The sequence below is a fragment of the Populus euphratica genome, unplaced genomic scaffold (genome assembly GCF_000495115.2).
Source record: "Populus euphratica unplaced genomic scaffold, PopEup_1.0 scaffold50.1, whole genome shotgun sequence".
Lineage (NCBI taxonomy): Eukaryota > Viridiplantae > Streptophyta > Magnoliopsida > Malpighiales > Salicaceae > Populus > Populus euphratica.
Genome location: NW_011499870.1, coordinates 721,084 through 742,316, shown reverse-complemented (window position 1 = coordinate 742,316; position 21,233 = coordinate 721,084). Strand labels below are relative to the sequence as shown.

At 32.0% G+C, this 21,233-nt stretch overlaps 3 protein-coding genes across 9 annotated transcripts; 2 read left to right on the top strand and 1 right to left on the bottom strand.

The window, feature by feature from the left end:
• Nucleotides 1-6,505: 6,505 nt before the first annotated feature.
• On the top strand, nt 6,506-9,219 carry LOC105127068 (GTP-binding nuclear protein Ran-3-like). Its single transcript, XM_011028180.1, has 8 exons — nt 6,506-6,566; nt 6,670-6,739; nt 7,067-7,123; nt 7,222-7,339; nt 7,940-8,029; nt 8,129-8,308; nt 8,401-8,478; nt 8,840-9,219. The coding sequence occupies exons 1-8, from the start codon at nt 6,564-6,566 to the stop codon at nt 8,907-8,909; spliced, it is 666 nt and encodes a 221-aa protein (XP_011026482.1). The 5' UTR covers nt 6,506-6,563; the 3' UTR covers nt 8,910-9,219.
• Nucleotides 9,220-10,528: 1,309 nt separating this feature from the next.
• On the top strand, nt 10,529-14,536 carry LOC105127066 (uncharacterized). 2 transcript variants are annotated; one of them, XM_011028175.1, is made up of 3 exons: nt 10,529-13,707; nt 13,812-14,135; nt 14,306-14,536. In XM_011028175.1, the coding sequence occupies exon 1, from the start codon at nt 10,638-10,640 to the stop codon at nt 11,586-11,588; it is 951 nt and encodes a 316-aa protein (XP_011026477.1). In that variant the 5' UTR covers nt 10,529-10,637; the 3' UTR covers nt 11,589-13,707; nt 13,812-14,135; nt 14,306-14,536. The 2 variants fall into 2 exon arrangements, with proteins under 2 accessions (XP_011026477.1, XP_011026476.1); XM_011028174.1 differs by having other exon boundaries at nt 13,812-14,536.
• Nucleotides 13,811-18,325, bottom strand: LOC105127067 (uncharacterized). Of its 6 annotated transcripts, XR_842533.1 has the most exons (7): nt 18,003-18,319; nt 16,883-17,307; nt 16,353-16,667; nt 15,025-15,128; nt 14,809-14,936; nt 14,026-14,081; nt 13,811-13,900 (listed from the first exon to the last, which is right to left on the bottom strand). XR_842533.1 is itself a non-coding variant. In XM_011028178.1 (5 exons), the coding sequence occupies exons 1-5, from the start codon at nt 18,007-18,009 to the stop codon at nt 14,885-14,887; spliced, it is 903 nt and encodes a 300-aa protein (XP_011026480.1). In that variant the 5' UTR covers nt 18,010-18,319; the 3' UTR covers nt 14,139-14,884. The 6 variants fall into 6 exon arrangements, 3 of the variants coding, with proteins under 3 accessions (XP_011026480.1, XP_011026481.1, XP_011026479.1); XR_842534.1 differs by lacking the exon at nt 14,026-14,081 and having other exon boundaries at nt 13,815-13,900; XR_842532.1 differs by lacking the exons at nt 13,811-13,900; nt 14,026-14,081 and adding an exon at nt 14,139-14,703.
• Between the last annotated feature and the right edge of the window lie 2,908 nt (nt 18,326-21,233).

Genomic DNA, 21,233 nt, shown 5'->3' with positions numbered 1-21,233 from the left:
ATTTTTAAAAATAAAAATATTATTATAATGTGTGTTTGAAATAAAAAACATTTTAGAATATAATCGTTATTACACTCCCAAACATAAAGTGTCTATTAGTAACTACCTAGTCCGTTACAGATAATACTAAAATTTATTGCTCATAAAAATCAATAACCAAATTAGCAATAAATAGTATCACATGCAAATAATAAATGCTAATTTTTTAGCAATGAATTATCAATTATTGATTTTTTTAGCAATAATTTATCTATTGCTGAAATTCAGTTCTAATTATATAAATCAGCAATGGATATTCCATTGCTAATCACCATTGCTGATCAGTAATGGATATTATGTTGCTGATCTGTTGTTAATTTTCATTTGCTATTGATTTGTCCAATAATTATTTTTTAAAACATAATTTTTTTCCATTGATTAAATTTCTTATAATTATTTGTGGATATTTTAAAAATTATAAAAAAATATATTAAGAACATAAATTAAAACTAGAAATTATTTTATCAACAATAATAAGTCAAATAGAAATAAATATCATAATAAATTTTAAAATCTTATTAAACTTACAATAAGTCACAATTTAATAAATATGTCCTAGTATAGAAGTGGTGGTTCGGGTGATGGTAGAAATAAACCAAAATAATGTTGATCATTATAAGATGAGATCAGTATATGGTGGTCGAGGTCTAGGTCAATATACTAGATTAGGAGATGCGTAGGTATCGTCATTTGTGGAGCTACATGTGATGGTATAGATAAAACAATAGGTGTTGACATGTCTTGGTTCATATTTGATGCCAAAGCTTGGCATCGCATGTTACCAAGAAATTTTTTGAAAAAAGTCATCTCCTGCTATAGTGATAAAATATGACCATTTCTTTTTTTTATTTGCTTTTTCAAGGCTTGAATTGATGAACTTAAAGGTGTTGATTCCATCATATAAGATCGTGCTAAAACACTCGTACTAATTATGGATTTTGACATACCAAGTGCACCATATATTCTATCATTTGTAACTCTTTATATAGTCACACGCCAAGCTGCTCCATCAAATGAAGGATGATTTTCTCGATCAGTTCCATATCTTGAAATCATCTTCTTCTTTTTTTGTAATTCTTCTACAATAAAATTAAATATAATAATAAATTCATTTTAATTTTAAATAATAATTAAATTACATAAAAAATATTTACAACAACTTTTTTAGACTTATTATCTATAAAGGTTTCATGCTGTTTGGCACTTTGATGCAACACTGAAAACACATCATCCCATAGAGGTTCTTTTCCACTTGCTTTTTCTTGCTATCAACCAAAAAAAATATTAGAAAATATAAATATAAAATTTTAAAGTCCATGGTAACAAATAAAAAAAAATCATTATCATACTAGCTCAATATAATGCAAATGACACTATATCTCCAGAATGTTTAATTTATCATTTATTTCAGTTAACCGATTATTCCTTATAGATTTTGATCTCCTTTAAAATTTAAAGATTGACCAAATATCTTTAATCTTTTGATTTCAATCATCATTATTTATCCAAACAGGACCTTTATTAATACAATCTATAATATTTGTAGTATCTCTATCTAACATAGTTCTCTTACGAGCTTGAGTCAATTGTTGGTTCAAAGCAATTATAGTCTTATCTTCTCAAATCTTATAAATAATTAGTTCATCATCTTTAGAAAATGTATATTTTTTCTACTAAAAAAATAAAAACAAAGCTTAATATAATTGTCAACTAACCTCTATAATTACAATGTATAAACAACCAATAGCCAAAAAGACAAACAATAAATATTATTAAAATAATAACTTCTTAACTACATCATAAAATAGAATTTAATTTGTTTTGTATTCTTATTATTATAATATTTTTAAAATATAAAAATATATGAATTGGTTTGATATAATGAACCAAGGTCATTAAAATGACAGGCAATTAAGATTGCTAAATAAAAAATTACGCAAATTAAGATCTCTACTAATATGTCATCGTTCAATATTCAGCCTTACACCAAACAAAAGTCTCGAATGAAAAATACTCATTAAGAAAAAAAGAAAAATCATGAACCAAAAGAATGACATGGGTTCACAGTCATGTAATCTAATTACAAGTAATGATGCCCTATATAAACATTAAATTCAAACAATTACAGAATTTTCATGGTAACTTAACTTGTATCTTTACAAAGAAATGTCATAAATAAGTGCCACATGTATTAATAAGAAACGCATCACCAAAGCAAAAAGCAATCATGTTTTAAACCTCTGCAGTATATAGGGATAAATAATGAAAGTTCAAACCAACTATTTTTTAAATCTTAAATCTTAAGTCTTAAGTTTCATGTTTCTTTATGGCTTTACAATAGCTTATTTTCATTATAAATAGATTTTTGCATCCTTTTACCAAAATAGCTCCCTATTACATATATCAAGTCCTACAATGCTAGTTTATTTCATTAACACATAATTATATCTAAAATTAAAATACAAATGTATAATTTCATACTTTAAACTCTTTAAAGAGTTCATCCCTATAAGTTGAGTCAACTCTTTTCCAATTGTGTCATGCTCCTTTAAAATTTCACCTCAAAATAAGTTTGATCTCACACCCACACAATGAGTTATTGAAACTTAAAAAAATAACAAAGATTCATTACAACAATGAAGCTTAAAAAATAATTATAAAGCACAATGATCGTATAAATTTCAACTTACTCTATTATTTCATATAGATGAAACTTTTTTTTTTTGTAATTGGATGTTTAGTGTGTCAAAACCCTTATTTGAACCATTTGCTCGTGATGCAATGGAGAAGATTTTGAATCGCGAATTAATGAGATATCCTCTAAATCTCTAACATTACAATCGTCTCTCTCATCACCTCATCCTCTTGCATTAACATCATTTTTCTCATCTTCATCATTATCATAATTATCATTATCTACTCTCTCATAATGTTCTCATTTATCTTCCTCAACTCTCTCACCTCTCCTAACAACCTTGCCCTTCTAATCATAATAACCCCCATCAATATTATCCCATTCAAAAGCACATGGGTAATCTAAAGGGAAACTTTTTTAAGTTTAAAGAAAATCTTGAAAGTGAAAGCCCTTGTAGAATTGATAATCATCCCTCCTCCCATAATCTTGTTGAGTATGTGTGTACTCAAAGTAGAATTATAGCAATCATGCAACTCATGATGAATAGGTTGATGAGAATTGGATGCTTCGTTATTCTACCTGGATAAAGGGCCATTTGACTTAGATGAAGTGGCCCCATTACTCCTGGAACCTAATATAGAACCACGTCAAGGTATACGTGCCCTTAGGGGCAACCTAGGCCAATATAGGAAAAACTCAGTACTTTTTGTGTTTTTTTAAATACATATATTTTTCTCCTTTTTAACCGATTTTTTCTACATTATTTTTTTTAGTATTCTCTTCACCTAATAAATTTTATCATATAATTCAATAAATAAAATATTCAAACCCACACTTTTTATTAGATAAACAAGATGGTCAATCAAGCATTGCTTTCTAAACCAATAAAGCCCGCTCTCTTATTTCATAAGGAAATGATCTTTTTAGTGTAGCCACTTTGCAAGATAAGCAATAAATAGTCTTATTGTTCCTAAGTTTGACCTTCATCTCATCTCTTAACCACGTATAACAAAATCACATCTTTTATCTTCTAAATAAGTTTTTACTTATTACTCTTTTAAATAACAAAAACTAAAAAATTGACTTAAGTATCGAATAGTTGATTTGCAGATGATACTAACACAAAACACACCAGTACTACCCAGTCCATTGTTAGCCTTGAAAAAGCCTTCATCAACTTCATCAAATACCATTTTGATTGTTTTAAGTAGTAAATTTGTAGGAGTTTTGCTAGTTAAATTTGAGTTGTAACATATGTTGGTCATTATTTGTGAATTTTCTTTTAGAACGAACTTTTAGTTGTTATGTTAAAACGTCATTATTGCTTCTAATGGAGGATTGTTGCTGCTCTCTTGAAATAATAATTATCTTTTTATTTATAATTCAGACCTTCTTAGTATGTTAAAATATTAAAGGGAAGAAAATCTTTTTTTAGTAAAGACATGGAAAAGCATATAGTAAAAGTTGATGTAGTCTATATATTAATCGATACATCACCCACTACTTGGAGACAAATAAGCTAATATAACTTTTTAGGATAACATTTCCTGCAAGATTGCAAATGTATCATGGCTAACAAAATTGTTGTTTAGAAATTAACAATTACAATTTAAAAGGTAAGGTAATCAAAAATATTTTTACCCATAATAGCAGATCCACCTATTTTTAGATTTTCTCAAACTTAACATATTTTAGTTAGGGAACTATAATTCGGGACATTTTTAATTCATATTGGGTCCTTATTGGTGGGAAAGAGGAGACTCAAATTAATAAAAGATAATTTAATTAAATGTTTATGTCTTATTTTGTAACTTATATACATTTGTTACGGTGAGTTCTTGGATAAAAAAAAAATCAAAGTTAATGAATAAAGCAATTCATGCTTTTACTAGATTTTTAAAATTAGTTTTATATGTTGTGGGTATAATATGTCATGATTTTATGGACATGATTTTCTATGGCATAAAAGGAGGAATCTACACTTTACATATGTGTTTTTTTAAATACAATTACACTTATATAAAAAGTGTTGTGCTTTGATCCTAGCCACATGTTGTCCTAATTAAAGGTAACAAACAAACAAATATTTTATGTAATTAAACTATATGAAAGTAATTAAATAATCAAGAGATAATTTATTACCCCATGTAAATTAGAAAAAATATTATATCTATTCTCAAATAGTATTGATTGTAAAATTTTTAGTTAAGATGAAATGAGATTTAAAAAGAGTTTCAAAATCTTACTCAAAAAATCAATAACTATAATGCTGAGAACTAACATGATTTGAAAAGGAGACATATTACATGCTATAATATCTAAATTGAAATATTTTTTGATGAAGGGATACTAATTATACCTAGAAACTAGTTACTGAAATGTCAAATCAAATCACTTATGACTTTTCTAATATTTAAGAGATCATAATAGGTTATTAGATATTATACTTGACCTTCAAATATAAGTCAATCACTTATTGAATTGATAATAAATTAACTTGTTTAATTTATTTAATCTTATCTTATTTATATTTATCCAACTTATCAAGGAAGTTGATAGGTCACGTATATAAAAATCATTGATTAAAAATTAAAGTGTGATAATTAATCAAATGTGACTTAATTGTAAATAAATTTTATAAATTGAGAATTATAATGTAATTAATACAAGGAATTATAATTCTAGATATAAAAAAATTAAGTAGGGACTTGATTGAATAAATTTCTTAAATCATCCTAAAATAATATATGTGATATTATTTAAAAGACAAATTGATATTTTTTTTCATATATAAGGTTTTTTAGGTTCATCTATAAATAGAATGTTATACATATTATTTTTTAAGTGATGGTGAGAAAATTATAGTACGTGAAGACCTACAATATATATATATATATAACATGAAAAACATAACACTCTAAGGTATAACAATCAATTTCTCATAAAAGAGTTTAAAAGATTTCTTATTAGTGGTTTGTGTAAATTATTATTGGAGACCAAACGCATGGACAACTTGTGATTTGCGACAACCTATCTTTAAAACAAATATTCAAAACAAAAAAAACATTTCATTTTTAAATAATTTTTATATAAACCCTAAAAAACTTTATATTTATTTAATGGGATCCTTGAAATTTTAAAAAATAATTTAAATTTATCATTTTTACTAAATATATATGTTTTAGAAAACCAAACAATGGAAATCTACACTTACAATAAGAATCATATCATATAATTTTCTACAAAAATAATATATAGAGCTTATCAATATATTAAAAAAATTAGAAATGAAATAGATATAAATTATTTTTTAGAAAAAAATGTTGGAGTTATATTTTATAAAAATCTTTTAATTGAGTCATGAATATATATAATTTTGATATATAAAAAAATATTAATTTATATATTAAACGGGACAAAATTTGTTATCTTTAGGTTATAATAATTTAATATATTCATTCCATGTTCGGTTATCAATTAAATATTAAAATAGTATTTAATTAAAGTTATCAATTTATCATATCTAAAAGTAAAAAAAAAATCTGAACACAGCGAGCATAATTCCAATACACGACCCACACGTCAAGAGATCAAACCCTAGATTCCCAAAAATCGGACGGTCTAGATTCGTGCGTCAAACTTAAGCCACCTGAACCAGTTTGAATTTTGAAAACCCATAGCTTCCATCCTCTACACACACGTCACTCTTTGAATATCCACCCTCCACGTAACGAAGCCCACGTTCACCAACGTTCCAGATCTTCCAAATCCCTGAACCTTACCGCACAAGATCTCCTTAAAACCTCTCTCTATAAAATCATTTTAAGAACAGCCTCAATCTCTCTCTCTCTGTCTCTCGAGCTTCGCTATTTTGAAAAATTAACCCAAAATGGTGAGTGGTTATCGTTCTTTGCTTTAATTAGATCTAATTGCAATCTCTCGTTATGTTATTGATTTGTTACTAATATTATTTATTGGATTTTGGTTATTTCTAGGCTTTGCCGAATCAGCAAACTGTTGATTATCCAAGCTTCAAGCTTGTAATTGTTGGTGATGGTGGTACAGGTATAAATTTATCTTCGTCAAAGCTCTGTGCGGTTAAATCTGTCTCGGGTTTTTTTATCTGGGTTTTATGTTGATTTGTAGTGATTTTCTTTGGCATTTGGGGTTTTGATTTTTTTTTCCTAAAGGGAAGTTGGCTTTTTCATAGAAAGATTGAATTTTTCTGTTGTCTGCAATTTGGGTTTTTGATTTTAGGTTCTTAGCTTCTGGGTATTTGATAACATGAAGAGAATGTTTGTTTGTGAAAATTGTCATTTTGGGGTTTTGATTTTTAATGTTCATTTTGTTTTGGGTTCTGACTTGTGGCATCTGGATGGTTTTGAATTGTAGGAAAGACCACATTCGTTAAGAGGCATCTTACCGGAGAGTTTGAGAAGAAATACGAGCGTAAGTTAATATATATTTCGTTTGTTATTTTCGAATAATCTTATGTTTTAGTTCGTTTTTTGTTTATTGATTGGTTGATGTTTTTGTGATGAATACAGCAACTATTGGCGTGGAAGTGCACCCGTTGGATTTCTTCACTAACTGTGGCAAAATAAGATTCTATTGCTGGGATACAGCTGGTCAAGAGAAGTTTGGTGGTCTTCGAGATGGATACTAGTAAGTGATTTATTGTAAGATTTTACCTTTCTTGATATTCTATGTGAAATTTTATGTGCTGATTGTGAGATGTTATTTTATGGAAAACATGAAGAATGCAAAAAATGTTTTTGGATCAATTTCATTTATATGGGGGATTTGTCTACAAGATTACTGCTTGTGTTACATAGATTGTGAGATGTTATTTTATGAAAAACGTGACGAGTGCAACGGTTGTTTGTGATCAATTTTATTTTTACGGGGGATTTGTCTACAAGACTACTGCTTGTGTAATAGTTGTGTAGTAGGTTTTATGATCTTGGTTGTTGACAGATTCTGCAAGATGTCTTAGTCTCGCTTTGTTGTTTTGTCAGCAATTGAATATCTGAATACATTTCTGTTTACAGCTGTTAGATTTAGGCTGTTTCTTGAGTGAATTGATTATGTTAAATTCAATTGTGATTAATGGATTAGTTTATATGCCTTGAAGGTGTATTCTGGGTCTTAACAACCTTTATCTTTGGTTGTGTACTTTTATATTTCTTGATCCTGTCCTTCTGTAATTTTGTTTCTTGGTATCTTGGAGTTACTAACTGCTTCGCAATTGAATTTATGGTGCAGCATCCATGGTAATTGTGCTATCATCATGTTTGATGTCACTGCTCGGTTGACATACAAGAATGTCCCTACGTGGCACAGGGATCTTTGCAGGTGTGTTGAGTTCTTTGTTCATGATCTATTAATTTCAATTCTTTTTGCCAAGCTGATTTATTTAATACATTTTATCACTTTGTGTTGCATAATCTTCAGGGTCTGTGAAAACATTCCAATTGTTCTTTGTGGAAACAAGGTGGATGTGAAGAACAGGCAGGTGAAGGCAAAGCAGGTTACCTTTCACAGGAAGAAGAACCTGCAATACTATGAGATTTCAGCTAAGAGCAACTATAATTTTGAGAAGCCATTCTTGTACCTTGCCAGAAAACTTGCTGGGTAAAGGATAATCTTTTCAATCAGAATGCTTTCACTCTCGCAATTTCTGTGGACCCCAAGCGATAGTTTTTTGAATTGTTTTGTGACTGCAGGGATCCGAACTTGCATTTTGTTGAGACTCCTGCCTTGGCTCCCCCAGAAGTGCCTATCGACCTTGTAGCCCAAGCACAGTAAGTGTTTTGTTTTGTTTAGATTAGTTATTCTTTGTTAGCCTGTTACTCTCTCTAGTCCATGGATCTTTACAATTCTGCATGCATATTCTGTGCATTGTTTATACATAGGCATACACAATTACACACAGAAGGGAAAAAAAAAGAATTTCTCAAATTTAATGAAAATGAATCCATATAGCACCATGACTATTTGTGTGTTTAGCAAGTATATAAGAGGCTTGTTTGATTCCTTATCTTTAAACAGATGATATAGCAAACCATCCATGCTATTTTTCTGGTCTCACTCTATTATGTCATTTTGGTAGATACCACCAGTTTAGTTTTTAACATTTGTTCTTGATGCCTGTAATTTCCGCAGGCATGAGGCTGAACTTGCTGCTGCTGCTAGTCAGCCTCTTCCAGATGATGACGATGATGCATTTGAATAAAGAATAGAAGGGGCTTTGTCATTGTTGGAGTGAGAGGCTTTGATTATATGGTTTCAAGGATATGGATTTATGTCCTCTGACTTGTATGAGTATAAATTGAGTGGTTTCAGGTCTCTGCCTGACCTCTTTGTTTTGAGTTGCTCATTTCATCATTTTCCAGGGGAGTGTCTAGCTTTGTGCATTCCATCCCCGTACCTACGGTTTTATACTGCTGATTGATGTCTGTAGGATGCTTAGTGTTGCTCTATATCCTTAATTTGCAAGCGTTGTGCTGATTAATGATTAAAATCACGGCCTTTTCAATGAGTGCTCGCGATGTGATTATGGTGATTCCTTTTTGTCTAGTGTGAATTAAAACATGGCTTCACTTTCATTTTATAAACCAAATAAAATCCAGAGGCAAATTGAGTGACTCGGATGTTTGTGGCGCTAGTAAAATCTTAGCATGCCTCTACATTTGATCTTCTTTAATTCCTTGGATTTTCAGCCGCAGAGGATTTGTATGGAGGGCTATACAATGGGGAAGGGGCGTTCCATTATAATTTAAGGCAATAGTGGCCGGTCTAGCTTGCTACCATCTTATCAATAATTCTAATAATTAAACGAATCTCGAATGAATGTCACTTGGCATGCTTTGATTTGTTCTAGTGTTGCTATCGTGCTTTGTTTTTTAATTATATAAAAAATTTAAAATTTATTTATTTATTTATTTTAAATTAATATTTTTATTTTTTGATGATTTTAAATTATTTTAATATGTTAATATTAAAAATAATTTTTAAAAATTAAAAAATATTATTTTAATATATTTTTATTTATAAATAAAAAAATTAACTATAACTACACCGTTGGAAGAATTTGACTATTTAAACCTGGCAAGAATTTGACTGGCTGCCACAGCATCACCCGCTAAACTCGTAACAATTACTTCACGGAGCAACACTCGCCGTGGAGGTGGGCGGGCTCTCGAACTGTATAGAGCTTTTTGAAAGATGAGGGAACTTTGTAATGTGTGTGTGTTTATGGATCATATAAACAAGAAAAAACCAGTGTTTATAGATTAGATAGACAAGACAAAACCTGCAAAGAAGTTTGGATATATTAAATGATTAATTTGACAAAAACAATCATAATTTTAAATTTTAAAACGTTAGTTGGCTGTAATCAATGAAGTCAGGAAGACTCTCCCGTTCTTAGAAAATGTTGTTTTTATTGTTTTAATTATTTTTCTATATGTTTTTGGATTTTATTTATTTTTCTATTTAATTTTAATTTTTAGGATCGATTTTACCATTATAAAAACAATTGGTGTGTTAATTTTGAAGTAAGATTATGAATTATTGACTGTAGAAAATATTATAGTATTCTCTGCAATTGTCTCAATTATCTTTGGAACTCTGGTTGTATCTTTTCTTTGTATCTTCGTCAAGGAATTTATTCAGAATATTTAAATTCCCATCAAAATCCAACAAAAGTTGGAATAGTCAATAGCTAGAGCTAGTTTGATGTTTTGATAATTATTTAAAAAAAAAAAAATTATGTACAAAATACATTGAAATAATTTTATTTTTTTTATTTTATTTTATTTCAGTACATCAAAATGATACACGAATACACACACACACACACACACTCTTGAAAGCAAGCTATTAGTGGCTGGTCAGACATTATGGCAACATTTTGAAAGAATAAAAATGGTTAAAGGGGATCCTGCACCAAGAAAAGGTAATGGAGAAAAGGTCTGCTTCAACTGTTGAAGACAAAACGTGTATGAAACATAAATCAGCAACTTTACCTAGACTTTTGTTGGACAGCAGAGGACGAATCCAAAACAACAGCATAGAGTGGAAACGCCTATGCTGTCCCAAGATGCTTAAGAATACTCGCCAGACAAAAATAAAATGTCAGATAGCAAGAACACGACAACTGAGCTTGAGTATAATGTCAACGTCCTCGCCGCCATCTTTCCTTGTTCCAAACCAAGCATTTGCAAATTGCAATCCTATGAAAATGGGGTCATTCTCCTGGAATCGAAGATTCCTCAAGCTGGTGCATCCTGGAGGCTTTGTTGAGATTCATAAGAATCCAATAACAGCTGCCGAGGTCATGAAAAAGTATCCAAGACATCTCGTTACGAGACCTGATGCGTTCAGATTTCCATGGATAACGATTTGTCCTGAGTCCATTTTGAAGCCCGGAAATGTCTTCTTCATTGTTCCATGCCATACCGTGTATGAATTGTTACAAACCTCTCTAATGCAGCAACAACAAGATCATTTTCTTCCATGTGACGACGAAATTTGTCCAGCATGGGCTGAACAAGAAGTTAGGTGGGAAAAATCTGATGGATTAATTCAATTTCCTCAAGAAGGGAACTCCTTAGAGTCTTCGTTTGAGATAAGACAAGACTTCCATCTTCTCGCGGAGAAACAATCTCCTCCAGTATCCCAAGAACGAGCTAAAGTAGATTGCAAGTTTGAAGATGAATATGCTACTTTCCCGAAGGATTTAGATGACTCAAATATTAAGCAATTCCTTGAACAATGCCCTGACGGTCAATCATTAGGCAAGGCTCACTTCGAGGTGAAGACACAGCAGCATTTTGACGATTCTCCAAAGAAACTTCGCTCACCCAAGCATCGTCCGGTAGTCTGCGATTACAGAAATCGCCGGAACTAGTCAAGCTCTTCATTTCCATCACAAAGCACTTTGAGTGATGCTGAATTAGTTGTTCCACTATCAAGAGATGATGATGGAGCTTTAAATTGTAGCAGTTCTCAGGAGGAGAAGAGATTGAAATCTTGTTTGAAAAAGAACAACTTCACTAAAGCCCGTAATTTCAGAGTAGTGAAATTCGATCTTCTAGATAAGGATGAGAAAAGGTCGAGACCAAAATGTCCGAGTTTCAATCAATGTAGCATGTTTAGCTTTTCTTTTCCTTTTTTTTTCTTTCAAAAATTGATTAAAGAATTCTTAGTAGAAAAGCGGCAACACAAGTCTATGTATACAAATTCTTAAGGCATCCCTCTCATTGAAACACTTTACAAGCAGAGAGGACACTGGATCCTACAGAGTTGGAAGCTTTCTAGAGTTGAACAATTATGGGGTGGTTTCTATCTTGTTTGTTTTATTGACTGAAGGAGGCATCTGTAAAACCTAGAATGGTTTTGGTGGCAAATGTAATCACACGCTAGGGAATATGCTTGGAGGCAGTGTTCTTCATGTATTCATCGTTTTAGCTGAGATTCTTAGGAGGAAGATTTTAATCTCTTGTAAAATGCGTGGTACACACATCCTTCGTGCCCGTGTGATCCTTCTTGTATTGCTGGTATCATACTCTGGTCTGCCTATCTTTGTCTACTGAGTTCGTGTTGCTTTTTTTTTCCTTCTTTTTTTCAGATTTCATCTTGCAGTTAGTTTGCTGTTTCCTGCTCTGTGATAGTTGAAGAGGGCGCATAGTTTTTTCATGGAATCTAATGAGCTGCCGGATAATTTGTTCTTTTTGGCGGGTTTTGCAATAACCCATGATTGTCTTCACCCTTCTGCTTCCTTTTTCAACATGCCTTTCTTAGGTTATGTGGTGTTTCAGACATCACTTGTCAGCCTCTTGTGAAACCAACTTTAATAACAAGATTTCCTGATCACTTTCACCAAAAGAGAAGCAGTAGCAATCCCATGCCTTGGAAGAGATCTGTCTAGTTTATTCTCAGTTTGTTCCACGCAAGAAGCTGCTCACAACCAACAGTGAATCTGATATGGAGATGCTGTCTTCAATATAATTTAGAAATCTGTCAAAAATTAATGAACTCGAGGTGTAATTCAGAATGAAAACCAAAAGTCATCCACTATGATGGATCAAGTTTCTACAAATTCTTGCTGGCTATGGTAAATAACGAAATATATTGATTTGGACTGTTGCGCAGTTGTCATTGCCATTAATTCTTTCAACTACTAAGGTTATCTGCGTAAAAAGGATTCAGCATCACTACTAGGGTTATCTGCATCAATACTGCTAGCTGCTACATTATGACCAAACAGTTTGCAAAACTACAACTACCGACAGAGCAGGCTGCATAAGCATTTACAATTGGAACAAGTCACGAATCACAATGGGAAATAATCTAACCACAGCCGGTGATAATCGGTTTCAAATACAGCATGCTTAATGAGGCCAATTTCGAGTGCTCCTGTCTCCACAAAGGAGTAAGGGATTTCATGTCATCACTTCAATCGACGTTGCTCTTTTAGAATGACTCTGATCAGCTTGCTCAGCATCAGGCATGATAAATGAACTCATAATCAAACTTTGAACTGCATGATAAATGAACTCATAATCGACGTTGCTCTTTTAGAATGACTCTGATCAGCTTGCTCAGCATCAGGCATGATAAATGAACTCATAATCAAACTTTGAACTGCATGATAAATGAACTCATAATCGACGTTGCTCTTTTAGAATGACTCTGATCAGCTTGCTCAGCATCAGGCATGATAAATGAACTCATAATCAAACTTTGAACTGCATGATAAATGAACTCATAATCGACGTTGCTCTTTTAGAATGACTCTGATCAGCTTGCTCAGCATCAGGCATGATAAATGAACTCATAATCAAACTTTGAACTGCATGATAAATGAACTCATAATCGACGTTGCTCTTTTAGAATGACTCTGATCAGCTTGCTCAGCATCAGGCATGATAAATGAACTCATAATCAAACTTTGAACTGCATGATAAATGAACTCATAATCGACGTTGCTCTTTTAGAATGACTCTGATCAGCTTGCTCAGCATCAGGCATGATAAATGAACTCATAATCAAACTTTGAACTGCATGATAAATGAACTCATAATCGACGTTGCTCTTTTAGAATGACTCTGATCAGCTTGCTCAGCATCAGGCATGATAAATGAACTCATAATCAAACTTTGAACTTCTCACCAAAGCCCCAACAGCAACTTCAATGACCTCAGAATAATGATTGGAAATCTGGCAACAGATAAACTCCAAGCTGTAACTAACGCATCCATATTAGAGGGGAATCTATACTCTGATCAGCTGGCACAGCATCAGACATGATAAATGAACTTGTAAACAAACTCTAAACTTCTCACTAAAGCCCCAGCAGCAACTTCAATGGGGATGCTGCCTCAGAATATTGATTAGAAATCTGGCAACAGTGAGACTACAAGCTGTAACTAATGCGTCCATATTAGAGGGCAATATATTTGAGATGAAAAAATTAGAGGTTAATCATTACTTCGGATCAAATTCATATGAAAATCAATGCTTGATGAAGTTCTAACATTGTTACTTTCTAGATATCATTCAAAATCTGAATACTTGGGAACCTGCCAAATAAATCCATATACTATATAATACATCAGTACTTACCATCTGGTGCTGTGCTGTCAAAGTAATCAAGAGTATAATTTTGGGAAATAAACTTAGCCTTCAATGAATGTTTCCGGATGCTTCTTCAGGGAATCAAATCCTATTGTTGTTCCTAAGCCTACATTGGTGCTCGGTCTCCAGAACAGCCCAACAGACTGTCACTATTCCAGCATACATTGCCATTTCAACCAAATATTGAAACCCATGTCCAGGACCCCAACAATTCAAATAGCAAGAATTCATTAGACCCTCCTTTCCCATGGACAATATGACTTGCATATTTACTGATTTGATGGCTGATCAATAAACTAGTAGATTTGTACTTCTTACACAAAACTGGCAGCAGCCAACTGAGTACTCCACTCCAATTCTAACAGTACCACATTATAAAACATAAACTGCCAAAAGAAAACCAGAAGGGATACATATTTTGAAGGAAACTTGGGTTAAATAAAATTAGCAGTTAATGACATTGTAATCAGTAAGAGAACATGCATTTGTACCCAAAAAGGAAGGGCAAGATAAATCTTGTGCATGATTCAATCTTGGAGCTAAGATGACCTCCTCATGTCAGCCATATCAGAGTTCTGCTTTTAATTCATCCAGTACTCTGCACATGATCCCAGCACACCTGAAACGAACTATGGTATCAGAGGAAATAACAATGATGTCAGTATCCGGCCACTAATTGGCATAATTGAAAAGAACAAGATGCAAACATTGCCCCCAACTCGTTGAGCCAGAAAAATGATGGTGAACCACAGGTCCCCAGCATCATCTCTAGACCTTTGGAAGCAAAATTCGCATGCCTCCAACTGTGGCCCTGAAAAATGTAGGGATTCATCAATAACAACCTCAAAACTGTATGAAAGAAAGTTGGGAAGCAATAGGCATTCCATTGGCAAGAAGACATAAATAATATTGATGTGGACTTCACACTCCATGACAACCAAATCTTCCAATTTCCATTCGATACAACATTTAATCATCCTGTCATGCATGCTAAATGAACAGGCTCCCTTTACTTGCATGCCAAACACCAGATGAAGAAGCGCAATTTTTCACAGATCAGATGTGAAATAGAGTAAGCACCCTCAACAATATTTACCAAACCACAGATCATAAATAAATGCAAATTCAAAGATACTATATGAACTGCATTTTTTGTAGCTGCCATATCATTCTGGCATAGTGTGGCTGATGAAATATCCAAAGAACAGTTACAAGTTCCTTAAAGCAAAACAAAGGATAAAGAGAGGATGGGAAAATGGAGAAAAAGGAGCATAGAATCGTAGAGAAGCATACAACAAATTAATGGGCCTGGAAAGGTTATAATATAATAAGAATCCAAATTACAAATTTTCACCAGCTCATCACCTAGATTGAAGAGTTATAATAAAGCTACAAAATGTAACAATTTCATCTTGCTTACAATGATGTGAGGTCATGAAACCCAAAAGAAAACCTGTTGCTAGAAGAGAAAAAAACCTAAAAACAAGAAAATGGAGAGGAAACATTAACAAATATGAATGCTTGTTCCAGCAGAAATTAAGTTCCTTAGCTCCATCAGATGTTCATCGTTTGAAATGTTAAGTGAGATACGGAGATTTGTCAACAATGCTTCTTGTTCCCAACTTAAGGGCCCAGAAGCATAGAATGCCCCTAGAGTGCAACGATAAGCATGCAACTCTAAACTATGGATTCTTACTCTAACATCCTCTCCTAAGGGAAGGGAACAATTTTCTTCCTTGTCTCCATGGCCATAAAAAGATTCAGCATCACTACTAAGGGTATCTGCATCAGGACTATTCCCAGCTACAACACAATTAAACAGTCTGTTTGGACTGTCACTATTAACACTACAACTACCAACGGAGCATGCATCACTATCAGAATCATTGGATTCTGAGCTTCTTCCACAAAAAGAAGTGACAAAATTATTTGGTGTTCGCCTCTCCATTTCACAAGATCCAATTGTTTGATTGTTAGAGGAAGCATGCATGTATATTTCACCCAGACACTCTCGTGGGTAAGCAACAGCATCTACCTTTGTCATGAATGAGGATGGGTACCCTGATATCACTCGCCGGACCTCACTCTGTTTCTCAATTGCTCTCATTTTGTCAACTTTTTCATTACATGATTCCAAGTGAGTTGCCCAAACTGGGGATGCCCTCTTGGATGTTCTAGCTGACATAGCACAAGACTCCTGGAAACCAAGGTTGTGCTCAATAGCTAAACAAGTTTCTCTTGCTTGCACTTTCCTCTTCTCACTGGCTTGCTGCATTAGAGACCTCTTCTTCTGATAACAACTGAAAACTGATGGTTTATTCAACTTCTCATTTTCAAAACTGCCAGAACCCTGGAAACAGTAGCCAACAAATAATTATTAGTCAACACATGCAGCACATGGGAAGTGAATATTCATAATTGGCTTGACAGAAGTCCGAACAAGCAAATGAAGCAAACTATGTTAGCCAGGCTAACGAACCACGTACATAAAGACAACAAGCATAAATATGGAAACCAAAAACTATGAACCAAAAAAACAGTAGAGAAGAATGGAATATATCTTACCTTTCCAATTTCAACCCATCCACCATCTTGCCATAATTGGCGCATCCTAATGTTAACTTTGTCGACTCGAAGTTCTGTTGAAGACCCGATTAGCCTAACCAAGCAACAATTTCCCCTCATGACCTTCATAACTGCTGCGGTTTTCCAACAAAGATTATCGAACACCTCCACCAAATCACCAACAGCCCAACCATCTGAAACATCCGCAGGTGGAGGGCAGGGCCTAATTACCTCTCTTGACACACTCTCCACATCATCCTCACTATTCAAACCCGACAAACCATCATACCTAACCCAATAAGTTTGTCCATTTCCCGAGATAATCTCACCACACCGCCATGCACAGGACGACAAGTGTGTTTTTCTTAACACCTCCACTCTACTTCCTTTCTTGAACTTCATGATATCCCCAAATTCGCCGATGTCTGAAACAAGAAGGAATTTAAGTTCTAGTAATCAGAAACCACTTCAACAACATTTAAAATTGCAGAAACTTCTATGTCTCCAAGCATTAAAAAAAATCCGAGGCGGAAATAAATATTTTTAATTAAAACAAGTATAGCCTAAAAACAGAAACAAATCATATATGTATATCAACAAACTGTTACTGTATTAACATAAACCAAAATATCATTACTCAGTGAGATGTAATTAGTAATAATAATCACAATTAATCCCCAGGTTTAGATAGTTAAAAACTTGATCTTTCTCTAAAGAAACTCTACAATTCTGATAGTTAAAAACTTGATCTTTCTCTAAAGATACTCTACAATTTTGCTAAAAACACAAACTTTAGTAACCTAAAAACAATAATAAGTCAAACCCATCAAGAAAAAACCCTGAAAAAAAGAGAATTCTTTATGCAATCACCTTGCAGGAAATTAAACTCAAAATAGCAAAATACACAACAAACATTAATAAAAAAAATCCGAATTGATCAAAATTACATGAGAAAAAAATTAAATTAAATCGAATTAACATAGAATACAGTGAACTGGGAAACATAAAAAAAATTAAAAATCTCATTAGTTCAATGAGAACATAAATTTATTTTAATCATGTATAAATTGAAAAACATAATAAAAATTTAAGAAGGATTTAAAAAAAAAAATTCACTAACCTTGCATTGATAACCCGTGAAAAGCTCGATCATAGAGAGATTTTTTTTTTTTTTTGGGTGGGGGGTAGGGGGGTTGATTTTCAATTTAGAGACTTTTTTTATTTAATTTTTTCCTTGAAAAAAGGTTTTATTTTCCTAAAAAGAACGGTGTTTTTGTTTTTGCATTATTTAATTGGGAGGAACAAAGGATTGATGAGAAGTTAGGCAATGTTTTATCCTCCTTGGTGACGTGGGATTCAAGATTATCTATGAAGCTCTTCTCTCTCTACCAAATCAAATTTTGGAAAACGGGACCCATTGGACTGGACCAAATCTGTTGAAATCTTAATTTGTGTTGGAAAAGGATTCTTCTTTGATTGCTGTATTATGACCCGACTTGTTCACCAAGTTAATCTGATGATCATCGGCTCGAAATGGGCCAGGTTTCATATCAAGTTAAATGGAAGTTGGTTTTATTAAATCTGATCACCTGGGAGGTTAACTCCTTATCTAGTTAGAGTTTAAGTAAAACACGATTTGATTTTTTTTTTTAATTATTAAAATGATGTTGCTAATGAGATATTTAGTGAGTGTATTAATGGTTATTTTTTAAAGTATTTTTTTATTAAGAAATATTTAAAAAAAAGTTTAAAGTATTTTTTTATTAAGAAATATTTTAAAAAAAGTTTTTTATTTTAAAAAAATATTTTTAATATTAATATATTAAAACAATTCAAAAACATAAAAAATAATTTTAAATAAAAATAATTTTTTTTAATTTTTATAAAACACTATTTAAAATATAATCTTAAATAATATTATAGATAACGCCTCAAAGTTAATTCGTCTAACTTATTACTTGAAATGGATTTTGTAATTATAGTTGATAACTAGAATGGAAAAACAAATTAGTGTATATTGTCATTAAAAAATATATAATAAATTCAAATTAATTAACATAAAAAATATTTTTAGATTAATTTAAATAAAAATATTCTTATATTAATTTAAATTAAAGATTTGAGTATTGAGTAGTGAATGTAGTTGTCACTCCTGTTGTACTAATTAAGGGTCTACTCCTGTTGTACTAATTAAGGGTCTGGATCATTATATCAATTTGAAAATTATTTAACTAATCTAAATCAATTCTAAAATATTATTGTTTTATTGGTTTAAAAAGAACAAAAAACTTGAATTTAGACCAAAAAAATAAGAAAAAAATTCTTGAAGTTGATTTTGTTAGTGAATATATATTATAATCAATTAATTAATTATATGTAACACTAATTTTAGTCATGTAAAATATATTTATTATTAATAAAGGCTTTATTTATTTATAATATTTAATTATATTTAATTAATAAATATAGACTAAAGATAAAATTTATGAAACAATAATAATTTATATAGAAAATTGTTATAATGAGATATCTAATGCACTAAAGCACTATTTATAAAAAAATTTGATTAATATTTTATTAAAATTATATTAATTAGAATTATTAAAATTGATATATATATATATATTATTTTTTATAAAAAATAGTTGTTTTCATGACTGAGATATACTCAAATTTAAATTATATAAAAATATTTGAGTAATTAAAAGATAATTTATTATTTTAAATTAATTAGAAAAAATATTATATATTTTTAAATAATATTAATTATCATGATGATGAAATGAGTTTAAAAAAAATAAAATCTGTTTAATAAATTAATTATTATATTTTAAAAAACTAACATATTTAATAAAGTAAACATTCTCATTAACGCACGAAATTCTAAATTTTGTACCAAACCGTCCAACAGAGATGGTCGCCACTTGGTACGGACTAATGTTGATCGTGATGCGCTTCAGTATCTTGAAGGACCATATATCTCAGCTCAGCTAAGAGTCAGCCCGAATCAGAAGCACGATGATCTGGAAAGAAAATTACAAGGTTGGATTCGAACACTTGAAGCTCCTGAAAAGAGATTTCCATCTTTGACTTTTCCATTTACAAGAATATCGTAGGTAGTCTCATCAGGAACAAGGCCTTTTGTCGAGCATCTCATCGTGCTGTCTAAAGGCTTCTTGTAGACATTGGGGTTCATGCATTCCTTGTCGATGCCTTCCAAAACATTATGTGCGTTCTCTAGCTGTCCTTTATTGTAAAGACTGCATATAAGAACACTAAAAGTTATTAAATCAGGCATGATAGATACTCTTAGCAAGCATGAATATCTCTGCGTAAAGATCTGACGCAAAGAGTAATTTACGCTTTCAGCAATCCCGAAACCAGTGTTTGTGTAAACCTGCAAATCACAAGGAATCCCCTCACCATTCTCTTGTGCAAGTCAAGTCCTGCTTCCATATTCTGGAGATTCCTGAAGCCACTAACCATGGAACTGTAGAATATTACTGTGTTAGGAGATATGCCAACCTCGAGGAGTTAAGAGAAAAGCTGGCTTACACTTGCCATGTCTCCTTTATGGCAATATCCATCAATCAGAGCACAGTACACAGCAACATCCAGTTCAGTAAACTTGTTTTTCATCTCATCCAGCATATTCACAGCAAGATCCAAATTATTGTTCTTGCAAAACCCGATAATCAAGCAAGTGTAAGAGAAGACATTTGGGACAGTACTCCACTTTTGTTATCCCTGTATAAACAAATTAACAACGCGGAGTTGACAGGGCCCTCCTTTACTAATCCATCTATAACACAGTTGCATGTCAATCAGGTGGGAATGAAACTCTCCTCAATAAACATCTTCAAACTATCCTGTGCTTAACTCACAATGCTTCCATCGTTTTTCCTTGCTTCATCAGGTGAGTTCATTCGAGTAGCGTTTGATAGATGAGGACAAAATAACTTTACTGAGCATATTTTATGATGAAAATTAGTTCTTGTCCAACCCCATCTTCGTATATATAACGACTCTTCTCGTATAGCGCATTAAGGTAACATTTGATATACGTATCTAAACAAGACATTTTGGTGTTAGTGTTAACGTGCATATGGGATATATGATAAAAAATAATAATAAAATTGTTCAATCCTACGACTTAATTTTCGCAGCAGCATCTCATTTGGTGAGGTAGTCTTGTTCTCTTCAATCCCGTTCAGTCCTCTTTACTTGGCATACACGTAACAATAGTTAACTGGCAACCTCGAAGTCGTAATGTTTTTCTTTTCAATTTCCAAACTACTTTTCCAAAACATAACCTTTTCGGTCCATTGATCTTTCAAAAAGGAGTCAAACC

Excerpts from the sequence above, each read along its gene's own strand:
- LOC105127068 (XM_011028180.1), top strand. Across the intron at positions 7,340-7,939 it reads GGTCTTCGAGATGGATACTA|CATCCATGGTAATTGTGCTA; the intron begins GTAAGTGATTTA and ends TTTATGGTGCAG. Across the intron at positions 8,030-8,128 it reads TGGCACAGGGATCTTTGCAG|GGTCTGTGAAAACATTCCAA; the intron begins GTGTGTTGAGTT and ends CATAATCTTCAG.
- LOC105127066 (XM_011028175.1), top strand. The coding sequence starts at position 10,638 with ATGGAGAAAAGGTCTGCTTCAACTGTTGAAGACAAAACGTGTATGAAA.
- LOC105127067 (XM_011028177.1), bottom strand. Across the intron at positions 16,668-16,882 it reads GATGGGTTGAAATTGGAAAG|GGTTCTGGCAGTTTTGAAAA; the intron begins GTAAGATATATT and ends TACTGTTTCCAG.